General features: G+C 52.5%; 1 protein-coding gene across 1 annotated transcript; it reads right to left on the reverse strand.

Moving 5' to 3' along the window:
* Positions 1-236: 236 nt before the first annotated feature.
* Positions 237-12,451, reverse strand: AIF1L (allograft inflammatory factor 1 like). Its single transcript, XM_039561809.1, has 5 exons — positions 12,353-12,451; positions 7,747-7,813; positions 4,722-4,763; positions 3,391-3,553; positions 237-1,716 (listed from the first exon to the last, which is right to left on the reverse strand). Exons 1-5 carry the CDS (start codon positions 12,428-12,430, stop codon positions 1,629-1,631), a joined length of 438 nt encoding a protein of 145 aa, XP_039417743.1. The 5' UTR covers positions 12,431-12,451; the 3' UTR covers positions 237-1,628.
* Positions 12,452-12,793: the final 342 nt, after the last annotated feature.

Consider the following 12,793-nt stretch of genomic DNA (forward strand, 5'->3'; position numbering starts at 1 on the left):
ATCAGAAAAAAGCACCAGCTTTCAAGAGGTGGCCTCTGCATTTCATCACACAAATTCCATGGCTTTCAGTCAGTTATTACAGATAAAGATCAGATCAAGACAGTCCAAACCTATCTCCAGGATCTGTTTAAGGGTTTATATTAACAGACTTGGAAACCAGCTCCCTTAATCTGCAACCAATCATAGGAACCAGGGACCAAGCTTCAGAGGAGATAACAATACACACTAACACACAGTGGAGCTTCAGAAGATTTATTTTCAGTCCTTGAAGTAGACTGGTGCTGCTTTTGCTCATAATTTTTCTCTCCATTATACTTTTGGTTTTCACACAAACAGTAGTGGGAATGTTTTTGTTGTTTTTTTAATTATTTAAAAGTGCAGCCTTTGGCAGGAACAATCAGCCTAGTAGAGTTAATCATCTGTATTTCTTTTTTAAAAATGTACTTACTAAACCATGATTTTAAAAAAGTTAAAAGCTGTCAAGAACATTAAAGAAAAGAGTAGGGAAAGGGCAAAGAGCAAACACCTGGATTCCAGAAACTGTGTATGGAACAAGAATCACCACAGTAACCAGAGCATGGATAGCACAGTCCCAGCTCATATTCCATACTTACAGCTGTTCTTATTTTGCAGACTTGAGGGCTTATCCATCAGGGAAATGGATAATTCCAGGGGACCAAGCTGAAACACATACAGGGAGGTCTGCAAAAATCAGAGGGACAGAGCAGCTGCCTGAGGACAGATCCTCGTCTGCAACTGGTCTGGCAAGGCTCAGTTTGGTCACTCAGCTTCCTTTCACCTGGAGGTTTCACTTGCCCCAGGCATCCTGTGGGGCTGCAAAGGCATCACAGCTTGTTTCTGGACTCCATGGATGGGAAAGAATCACCTGTTCAGAGGTTATGCTCCTGGTTGTACCCAAGTCTAAATTTATCAGGAAGGGGGTCCCCAAGGTGGCTTCAACCATCCTCACCTGCAGTGCCTGGTGTTGGACCCTGAGATCTGCCTGCAGGATGAGCCCCCAGAGCAGACAGAAGCTGTCCCTGCAGGCAGCTGTGCCCACTCCAAAAGGCTGCACAGGCAGATCTCTGTGTCCAAGCACATTCCCACATTCCCCTTATGATCAGACAGACATGGGAGCCTGATTTGCATTTGGGGGAGGTCAGGAGGGGAAGAACTAAGTCCAAAGTAGGAACGGGAGGATGGAGCAGAGAAGGCACTTATTTCTTTGCACCCATGAAGCCGCCCTCAGGGGCTTTGTCCATGTCTGGCAGCAAGGACCATTAGGAACCTGTGGTGACAAGCACAGCTCTGAAGCTGTATGCTGGGAACAAAGTAGCTCCTTGTCTGAGAAATGCAGGAAGGGCAGAGGAAAGAGTAAAATCACAGGATATTTTTTGTTCTTTTTGGTCTCACATTACGCTTGGTGCTACAGCTCCTGTCTAACAGATCAAGTTGGCTAAGGGATGCAGCAGAAAGACACAAGCTGGGGGTCTCCAGCTTCCCTTGCTGTTCCTCTAAGGCAGGTTAGTTGAAAACTAGGACTGTCCATAGTAAAGAGTAACAAAGCACAGGTAACCTCTGTTACAGGCCAGCAAAGCAAACAGTGCCCATTTTACAGCCTGTCCTCTTCAAGGGAGGCTGGCTATGTCTCTCTCTGGAGGTGGACCAGAAGGTTTTGGGTTGCTTTCATTGGCTTTTCCTTCAAACATCATGACCCTGCAAAACACAACAGATATTGCCAATTAAAAAAAAAAAAAAAAAAGCAAATGCATCTTTATCCATCATTGGGGGTGGCATTATCTGCTGAAAAAGAGCATCTGGCTCCCCTACAAAGGGCACTCGATAATTAACAAAGCAGGGAAAGCCAACAGAGGGCAGTGCTGCCAGGCTGGCTTTTCCAGCAGCTACCAGGAGTGGGTTCCCAAAGTCTCTGCTGGTTTTCCTCTCAGAGCCCAGAGGATTAGCACATTTTATTTAGACAGCCACTTCCGAAATCCCCTGGGCACACACTGCATGCCAAGTGCTCCTGATGCATAAAAGCAAATACCACTCCTGGCCCACCTTGCACATAACCACACAGCAGAACATTTAGAAGCCAACACTGAGCAAGCAACAGCAGTTACAGCCAGGGGAGAGAGCAAAAACAAGGAGCAAGGCACTGGCTGTAGGAATCTCAAGCATTTTGCAACCACTAGCACTGTTTTCCTCCCTGAGGACTGCAGCTACGCTGGGAACGCCAGCTGCCTCGATGGATCAAAGGACTGCACTGCTCTTAGGACGAGTTTTACATTTCTGCTCCTGCTCTACAGAGTCCAACAGACAATGGGGTGTCTGTTAGCAAGAGAAGGGACCTGTTTGTGAAAGCTGCTGCAGTTGGGAGGAGGGATGGAAGATACAGGACAGGCTGCAGGCTCAGTCTGGTTCTGCAGAGAGAAAGGAGGAGCAGGGATGTCAGAAGTCTGCGTGTGCTTGGAAGAGGAGCATCCCAACACAGACACAGCACACAGTGGGAAGACTCTGCCAGCAAGCACGTCCCAGCTTAGAGAAACCATGTGAGAGTGGGTGCAAGATCCTTCCTCCCAACCTGCCTGGAAAGCTGGCTGTGTTTCTAAAGCTGCCTTCAAAAAGGGGTAAGGAGGATGGAGAGGATCAGCTCCTATTCATGGTGGTTTCAAACACAAAAGCAGGGCTAGCCTCTGAGCTGTGAAAGGAAACGCCAGGCTTCAATGGGATGGAGATGGAGCCAAGCAAGTGTTTGGAAGCCATTTGTTAGAGCAGCACTTTCAGAGCCCTGTTGAGAGGGCAGAGGGGGCCGTGGGAGGCTAGTGCTGGCAGCCTGTACCACAGAAAGCCTCTCCCAGCACGAGCCAGCTGTTTCAAGCATGTGTCCCATCTCCATCTACTGCCCGTCTCTCCAAAATCAGGCAGGGATAGAGCATCCTGTGGGAAACAGAAGCCAGTACTACTGGTGCTGGCAGGACCATCATTCACCACTCAGATCCTGCCACCATCCACAGGGGAAGCCTGTGTTCCCCAAAGCCAGCAGGATCCTCCTGGAAGAGACGGGAAGAGGTCCTGCAGTGCTGAATGCCTGCACACCCTTGGAAAGGAGGGGGATGGCTGCCGTGGAGCACATGGGAGGAAGCCTGTGCTACCACACAGCAGGCGGCTCTGCTGGGAGCACTCGCCACTGCTCAGCCTGGACATGGGCTTATACACCCTCTCATGGCACCCTGCAGACTGCCCTGCATGAGGAGCCTCGTCTCCCTCTGTGAACACCGAGTGTGCACAGCTCCAGCTCCACCAGACAGAACAGCTTGTGCTTCCCAGCTTCCCAACACAGCAGCTCGTGCCCTGCTGCTCTCCCTGCCTCCATCCCGGGACACTCACAGTTTCAGCACAGCAGAGCGTTTCCCAAGCATCACGTTGACAAAATCCTGGTACGAGATGGTGTCACTGACCCCTCCAGTCACCTCAGAGATCATCTTCTTCAGTTCTAGGTGGGTCTTCGGAGCCCCCAACTTCTCCATCATCCTTTTGACAGACATCAAATCTACAAGAGCAAGGCAATTGCTGCAGTCAAGAGGTGACCCCACAGACCAACCATAGGGACAGAGCCACGAGTTCCCACCTGAGACCACCTCACCTGCGGACTCTGTGGCTGACAGCATTAAGCTGTTGCCAAAAGCCACAAGAAGCCTTCCAGTACAGCTCACTGCCACTCTGCCCAGTACAGAGCATCACTTCCCAGTTGTGCAGCTCAAGATAAAAGTACCACACACTCAGAGAAGAGGGACAACTTTCCAAGTGCTCCAGAGACACATGGGGACAGTGCTGTCTAGCTCGGAGTGTGGTGCCAAGAATCACAAGGATGAGGAGGAGGGAAGCAACACCGGGGTTAAAGCTGGAGACAAACAAGCTGTGGGGAGCAGACGCCCCTGCCCATCGCCACAGGCCATTTCCTCCCATTGCATTGCTGCCTGCTGAGACCTGCGGGCCCCTTCCCTCCCGGAAGCCCTAAGTCAGGCCTCTTCCAGCTCCCCACAGGCTTCACTTCAGCTGGAAGACTTGTGGAGGAGGGGAACGAGGCAGCAGCCTCCTGGAAAAGCGCAGTACACAAGTGGTTACACTTCAGTGTCAGCTCCAGGACTGCAGGAGGCTGGAACTTTACATAACTGGTGCTTTCTGGACCCAAAGCAGGGCTGCTCAGCTGAGCCAGACTCACACCCAAGTTCTTTCCTTCCCTCCGCTCCCCTCCTTGCAAAGCAAAGAGCCTCTCTGCACCAGAAGTGCTCATGGATTTATACAGCTCCTGCCTCAAGACAGGCAAGCCCTAGGATTGTCAAAGTCCTGCAGCTTCCCAGCTCCAAATTCCCAGCTTCCCAGCAGAGGACTGAGAAGAAGGCCTCAGTGGAGAAAAAGAGAGAAGAAAAAAAAGCATTTCGAGCAGAAAGAAGTGGAGGAGATAAACAGAATTTCAGGAGAACAGCACCGAGAAGAGCTTAGATCTTGAAATAGGCAAGGAGAGACTGAGGAAGCTGAAAGGCAGGGGCTGGGGAGCCAAAGAAGCCCCTGGCTGGCAATCAAGATCCAAGGAAGGCTGGACATGGGAAAAGCCCACAAGTTTTCCTCCTTAACACCATCAATGCAGAGGGAAGAAGCAGATTCAGCAGCAGACAGGCTGTTGCTGTTCCAGCCCAGCATCCCTCAGAGTCACTCACCAATCTCGCCTTGGTTGTTCAGGTCAAACTCCATGTATTTCTCTGGAAGAGACACAGAATTAAGTCAGCAGGACTCTAGAGCAGGGGGTGCACAGGGCTTTGGAGCACTGCCTGCTGACAGCAATGAAATAAAGCATTTGGGGATAAGATTGATATACTGCTGAATGCAAAGTTCAGAAGGGGAGACCATCTCGATGCCTGGTTTTAGAATCATTATCTCAACTCTAGGGCTCTAGAGTTGAGTGCTCTGTAATTGTGGCTGCTTTTCGTTTAAGCTGAAGGAAAACACTGGCATGAGAACAAGGTATCAGCTGGCTATGAACAGCGTTAAAAGGTTTCCAGCCAGAAAAACAAAGCTCTGGAACAGCCTCCCAGAAGGAGTAGCAAGGAAAACAAACCCAGGAGCACTCCCGAGATGAAGCTTGATCGGATTAGAAGGGGGATTAAATGACGCAGTTGCCTGCAATAACGAGGGACAGACTCCACAGTGCTCCCATTGCTGTGCTCACTCCCAGAGCAGCACCTGCCAGGAGAGATGCTCAAGGACCACATCAAGAGGGCGAAGCCAAGAACATGCCTGGGCACAGTGATGCTGGAGCAGGTTGTTTGCCCTTCCAGCCTTCTGTCAAACACTGCTGACTTGAGCAAATCCAGCATTCTCAAGGGGAGGCATGCTCCAGAAGGTCTGGTTAGCTTTGCAGGACAAAAACTCGCATGCTGTAACAGGCAGAGCACTGATTTGAGGTAAAAAAATTCAGGAATTCAGTCCTGTGCAGTTCCTGCCCTTTGAAGAGGCACACCTGAGCTTCCTACACACCCCCCACCCCTTGTTAGCTGTTCCCCATTTAGACTTTAAGCTCTTCAGGCAAGAGCTTACAGCTCCCAGCGCTGCAGGGGACCCCCCATCACCTCAGCTCTGCTAAATGGAAAGAGCAAGATGCCTGCTGGCACCATCCATCCATGCTGAGCTGGAGAAATCACCCTGCAGTGAGCACTCGCTCCCCACAACAGCCTCGGAGGACTCAAATTAACCAAGCCCTTCCAGGCTGCTCCTTTGCCCCAGGAAGGAAAATGGAAAAGACCTTTTGCCTCTGCTCCAGGGACACCAGCAAGCGTATGAGCATGAACAGAGAAGTGGCAGGCTAATTTAAGGAGCCAAAGGCAAGAGTGGTTATTTCACACATCAGAGTCTTCCCAGGATCTGTGCTTCCAAAGGAAAGTGTTGGGTTAACTGGGCTGATGGGCAGGAGGGAGAGGAATGGCTTGGCATGTCTTCACCTGGGTCTCAGCCCACAGATTACTGCTGCTATGAGCTGACCAGGACAGACCTATGGAAATACCATGTACAAACCAAAGCTGCTCATGCTTCAGGCAGGAGTAAATGTCTCCCTTCAAGCATCAAGCAACCAATCCTAGAAGAAATCGGAGCTGTAACACACATGCTTAGAGGCCAGAGTGATGCTTGATGTGGGACTGCCTCTCCCCACACTCTGCCTCACCAGAATGACCTTGTGCATATGAAGTGCCACCTCCCTGGCTGGGGTCAGGCCCCCCTGCATATGCCTGGGCACACAAACCCTGCTCTGCCATGTCCATACCCAGCACATGTTTTCTTTTCTTCTGAGCTGACACTTAGCCAAAAGTACAGAGAACAGAGGCAGCTTTACATCAGCCTCAGCTCACACATTCAAGTTTCGTTCCCACCCCAGCAGCGGGGATATACTGGGGCAAAAACCATGCGTGGTCCCTCACCCACAAATACATTTACACAAACACTGCATGAGGGCTCCATCTTTGCCTCCCCCAGGCTGGGAGGGGCGTGGGGGGTGGCAGTGGAAAGGACTGCAGAGAAGAAATATTCCCCCCATCATCACACAATGAGCCAATTGTTGGGGGAGCTGGAGGAGGCATTGGAGAGCTGGACAGGCCACGGAGACAAACTCACAAGGCAGCAGGAGGAGATGCCAAAGGCTCTCGTTACAGGGAATTCTGCGCCTGTGACCTACAGTTGCAATGTTTGAAGAGCCCCAATTGTGATGGGAAAAAATAATGTGGGGCTGCAGCCAAAAGCCAAAGCCACACAAAAGGCGACACAAAGAGATCGGGGAGCACAGGAGGCTCCTCTGTGCCCAGCGGTGTAAGGGATCACAAAATGCCAGCCAGCCTCTTCCTTGCTAGATTGCAAAGCCAAAATTCAAAAGGAAATAGTAGACAATGTCTGAAATGGAAGCAAGGTCAGGTTTTATTTGGTTAGAGCCAGGCTGAGGACAAACCTCGGGGCAATGTGACGCAGGCATGTTTTCTCAACTGCCTTCAGCCACTGCTTGGAAAGAAAGTGGGTACACCAGAATAACCCTGCCAGATCTTGTCCTGTAACCAGTCTGGGGACAAGCTCCAGAGGACTCCAGGCTTTTGGTCTGTTTCTCTATCCCCAAAAGGCACAAACCTAAGCCCTAGATCTGCTGGCACACTGGTCAGGCTTTGGCCAAGACTAGACATATCAGTGCTGGTGTCAAGGGCCGGGGAAAGGACTAAAGAAACTTTTGGAGAGAGAAAGTCCCCAACTCCTCCAGAAAGCAGCTGACACTTCTGCTCTGTGGAATGAAGTCCTCCTACTTATTTAAAAAAAAAAAAAAAAAAAAAAAAAAAAAAGAGTCCAGCTATTGGATGGTCCATTATGCCAGTCAGCTGGCTGGGTAACTAGACAGAAACCATCCTCCTTTGCTGCTCCCCAGGGTTTTGCCCACACAGCAGGTTTTGCAGTAACAGCAGCTGCCAGGCAGGATGTCTGTAGGGTGACATGTCCCTGCTCTGCAAGTGGGAGAAGCACAAAGGCTTGTGTGGAAAACACCTCTCCAGGGAGTTTCACCAAGTCCCACAAGCAAGGGGAAAGGCATCCATCCTAGCTCAGTCACTTGTATTTGGCAGAGAATCTCAGGCTGGTAAAATCCAAGTGCTGAGGAAAATAATCTGGTTCAGAGCAAACAGTAAGGCTCAAAGGACAGGGAAACCCTCTAGTTCTCACCTTTAAACACTGCCAACTTCTCCTCCAGGTCTTTTTCATCACTGAACTTTGGGTCACAGAGAAATTCCTAAAACAGGAAAAAAATATCCCCAAGGTTAAAGAAGCAAAGGAAAACACCCTAGAGGGCACCTGCAAAGACACCATTACCCAGAAGACCCACACAATTCCCAGAGAGTCACAGCTGAGCAACAGCATCAGGAGAGTTGAAAATGGGCTGAATCCCTCCACACCTTGTCATTAACATTCCAGTGCAAGGGGAATCCCTCTGATGTCTCAGATTTCTCACCAGCAGCTTGAAGGAGGACTGGACCCCACCTGCTTTTGGAATAACTGCATGAAACCCCCTCATCTTGCTTACCCAAGGTTTCAGCTCCCCACATCTCTCCTTAAGCACACTTAGCATGTGGATTGGGCACTTATTTCCAGCAAGGGCTCCTAGTCCTTGCAAAAAGCACTCTTATCTCAGATTTCAAACTCTTAGATAAACTCAGAGGGCTTGCAAATAGAGCAGGCAACATTTGCAGAACGTCATATGCCCAAGAGGACGGGTATTTTGGGCTTAGGAACTCTCTCATACTGAATATCCATTTTCTCCCCCTACACTGCTCAGGCTGGAAAGGAAACCCTGGGTCACTTCTAGTCACTTGTCCCTAGCCCCACCTCAAAAACCTCCAGATACCCAAAAGTGCAGACCACAACTTGCACAGCCAGCTCTTCTGCTGTGCCCTGCCAGCAACACTCCCCGCAGCTGTGAGCAGCAGGGTCTTGCTCCTGTCCCTGCCCTCCCACACCGCCCAGCTCCAGCCCAGCCCAGCTTAATGACTCGATCTATGTTCAGCAACAACACCACATTCTTCAGTGGAGAAATCATTAACATCTGCACTGCTTATGCAGGGCCTGTCCAGGACAAACCCCTTGAGGGGTTAATGGATGAAGGGCTGAGGCTGTTCCCTACTCTGGGCATGAGTTCCTCACCGCTGCTCCCCATGCTCACGTGGAAGGCAGGAGGGGGTCACTAAGAGCCTTGTGTGCCCATCACTGTTGGTCATCCTAATCCTGCTCCTGGGTCCCTCAAGCCTGCACTCCACAAGCTGCTCCCTCCTTCCTCACTGTGACAAGGGAGCTTGGACCTGCTCAGGGAGCCCTCAAGCCTTCAGTGCCAGCTAACCACTGCTATGGCAAGTCTTTTATCTGCAGCTGAACTAGGGTTTTGCAGGAAGCCCACAGGCTGCATTTTTTGAGCGATCTCAAGCACACTCATTCAGGACACCCACTAGGGCAGAAGTGACTGCCATCCCCTCCTCCCACCCTAGAATCTCCAGATGGGACACCAGAGACCGTGGCCACCAAACCAGTGTGACACTGACTTCCCTCATCACCATGGTCACCAACTCAAATTGAGAGCTGTGGTGAAAAGCAACATTCCCCGTTCCTTCTTTTACTGTTCTTTGCCAACTCAGTTTCATTTATCTCAGTTATTTCTACCCAGGGGTATCATTTACCAGCCCAACACAAAGGGCCCAATTCAGCTTCTAGACCTGGGCTCAAGCAGCATTAGGAGTCACCAGAGACCAGGGTAGTGTTACCCACTGCCATTGCCACTGAATAGCCTCTGGAGAAGGCAAACATCACCAAAAACCAAAACAGGGCCAAAACACCTCCTGGCCACCAGGTCACAGCTTCACTCCTGCCCTGCAGGAGCAGCAAGCAGCTTCCACCTCCCAGCAGAACAGGGGACGTGAGGGCAGAGCACAGCGTCTCTCGAGAGCAAGAAGCAGCACAGAAATGGTGAAGACTGAAGGGAATGCATCCATACCTGATGGCTGAGGGACACGTGCCCAGGAGCCCACCAGCCCCTGGCAGCATGATACAAGTGACACTGCACACAGGACTAGGACTCAGTTCCTTTGTGTTTCAACTGGAGGGGGACTGGATAGCCCACCAGCAACACATTTTTGCTCCAGGTGCAAGGAAGCAACAAGGGCGTGTATTTGAAAGACATTCCACCCTCCACATTGTGTGTGAGCTGGGCTGTGACTGCGATAAGGCAACACTCACAATGGCACACAGGAATTCAGTCCCCAGGGCCTGTGACTCAAACTCAGAGTGGCTGAAGTTCCTCCTAGAGCCCTTTGCTAAAGTTCCCATTTTAAGGGACATGTTCTATAAATAAGAACTGCTTTAAAAGCCTCTCCCCTGCTCCTGCCCTGAACAGCCTTTCTTGAGCTGCTGAGAGACTTTTCTAAGCCAATAAACTCAGCCACACAAGTCCCAGGTACCTGCAGAACAACCTGAGCAAAGCCAGATCCTTCCTTGCTCCCCAAAAAGGTGACTCCAGCTGGCAGGCCAAGCTCTCACTGGGATGTTTAAGTGCTCAATGCCAGCCACCCTGCCTGCTGGGGCTGGGAAGGGGCTGAGGGATGCTGGTGCCTGCCCTGGATGGGAGAAGCAGGCACCTGCTCTCTAGCAAGGCTGAATTCCTTCCCCGCAGCCCAGCGCATTAGAAGGTAAAACTAGGTTGAAACTAATCTGTGCTGGATTAGGCCTGCCACCTTGATGCACGAGGCTGGACAATGTGATTGAGTTGCCCGAAAAGAGGGGAACAACCAAGAGGGAAGCCCAGAGGAGTGTTTCAGGCTGGAAGAGAGAAGTCAGCACTAGGACTCGGCTATCCTTCAGCAGCACATGTGCACTCAGTACACTGCCTGCCAGACCCGTATCCCAGCAGAGCTCTGGAGTAGAAACCAGCCAGGAAAACAGGGCTAGAGGGAGCTAAGTGTTAGGATGAGACAATGAGATTAAGCCTGATAGGAATTCGGCCTGATAGGTTTTATTAGGAGCACTTGACTGTTTTACAGCCTTAGGGCTCTTCAGTGCTCAGGAAACCCCCTCCCTGGCTCCAGCCACAGTATCAGCCCAAGTTTCTGTATCAGATCTGTGTCAGGGAGCTGCAAGGCTGTTTGCTGCACTCCCCCACTGCCACATAGAGCTGGCAAAGCAGAGCAGCGTGGGGGTTGCTGCCCAGAGCACAATGGCTTCTGAGGATCCATGGGCATCTGCCACCCATGCTATCTGCAGCTTGGTTCTGAGCTGCTCAAACCCTGTCTCGTAGCACTGAGCCAGCACACAGGGCAGCAAGGATGCAAACAAGCAGCTCTGTCAGCGGGAAGTCACTTGTTCCATTTTTATCATCCAAACCTCACCCAAAGAAAAGACAGAAGTGGTGGCAGCTTAGGGGAGAGACAGGAACCTATCCCCTGCATGGGAAGAGGAACAGCCCCAAACCCTGGCACACAGCAGTGGCACACCAGCAGCATCCCAGGAAGCACAGCTTCCCAGACTCAGTCCTACAGCTCCTACCAGCTTAAGGATTGTGTATCCACCTTGTGCCTGAGTGATGCTGGAGGATGGCTCTGGAGAAGCAGAAACTGCAGCAGTAGGTACAACACAGTCCTTCATCCTCAGCCTAGGGGTCAACACCATCTTGTCTAGGGGAGATATGTAAGACCCACCTACACACCTTCTTGGTGCAGGATGTGCTGTATCTGCCTTCCAGCAGCAGGTTACAAAGGCTCCTTTTTAACTGAGTACTCTTATTCTACACCTTATGCCGTGACACCTCTTTTCCCACTTTTATTCCGCAGCACGTCCTAATTTCTAATTAGTTGAGTAATTTCTAATGACTTAATTCCCTCTCCAGTGACCTAAACTTCACCTCTACTGTCTCACTGCTGTCTGGTGGAACATATTGGGCACTTTTCATAGCTTAGTCAGTGTGAGGGCAAGGGGAAACCATCTCCTCTGGGCTCTCATCTTGTACAGCAATTTGATTTCTGCACTTGTAACACCAAGGTGCAACTGACTAAAGGAGCACTTAGAAGTGCTAGAAATCCCAGCACTGTTTGCTTCAAGGTTAAAACCTTCTTTTCACCTTCAGAACCACTCTTAGCTGGGAGGGATGCCAACAGAACTGCCCCCCACAGCCATGCCAAGCAAGGGACGGGGCAAGCCTGAAGCTCGGGGGAGAGGACCTTGCCTGACCCTGGCGTAAGGGGCACAAAGCCCAGTGCACTTTGCACTAATCCAGGAGGTGCCGCTCCCCCTGCCCAGGGCTTGTGGGACGTCCAGCCATCCTGGGCTACACATTCACCCGCTGTAATGAAAAGCTAGGAAGGCTGGAGTCAGCTCTGAGCAGCAGCAACTTCTCACTCCGGGAAGAAAAAGTTGAAGTGCTCAATACAGCAGAGGGGAGGTTGAAGTGCTCCAGGAGAACAATAGCCCCCATTCCTGCTGGAGCACGTTCCCAAGGGGAAGCAGCCAGCCCCCGGGCGCCTACCAGCCCGCTCGGACCTGCCGATGTGCGGTGCACGGCGAGGAAAGAGCCGCCCGAGAGGGCAACGCCAGGAGCGGAGGGGACAGAAAGCGATCCCCGTAGAAACCCCGCTTCCTCCTCCGGCCGGATCCCCTCTCCAAAGGGGCTTGGGCAGAGGGGTCGGCAGCTCTTCCTACACCCACCGCCCCCCTCCTCCTCCTCCTCTTGCCCCGCCCGGCCCCGCCGCAGCCCCCTCCCCACGGGGGTCGGGTCGGGAGGCGGCCCCAGCCCCACCTTGTTGATCTCGTCCAGCCGCCCGTCCTGCGGGGCCCTCCGCAGCCCCCCGCCGCTCGGCCGGCGCGGAGCCGCCATCGCACCGAGCCGCCCCGTGCCCGCCGCCGCCTTAAATAGGGGCGGGCAGGGCCGGGCCGGGCCCTCCGCCCCCCGCCCTTAACCCTTTCCCCGCCCGGCGCCGGAGCCCGCATCGCTCTGCTCCGGGAGGGCAGCGCGGCACCCGCGGCGGGCTCGAGGTGCCCAAGCACGGGGCGGAGGCACCGCCGCCTCTGGGCTTCCCGCAGGAGGGAAGGGACCGGCTCCCTCTGCCCGCACCGCCCGCCGGACGCGGCTCCGGGACACCGAGGATCGCTCCGGAGCTGCCCCGGCAGCGGCACCGCCGCGGCGGTACCGGCGGCAGAGGGACGGGGGTGGTACGGCACAGCCGCTTCCAGGCGCTGG

Source organism: Corvus cornix, chromosome 17 (genome assembly GCF_000738735.6).
Source record: "Corvus cornix cornix isolate S_Up_H32 chromosome 17, ASM73873v5, whole genome shotgun sequence".
NCBI classification, from domain to species: domain Eukaryota; kingdom Metazoa; phylum Chordata; class Aves; order Passeriformes; family Corvidae; genus Corvus; species Corvus cornix.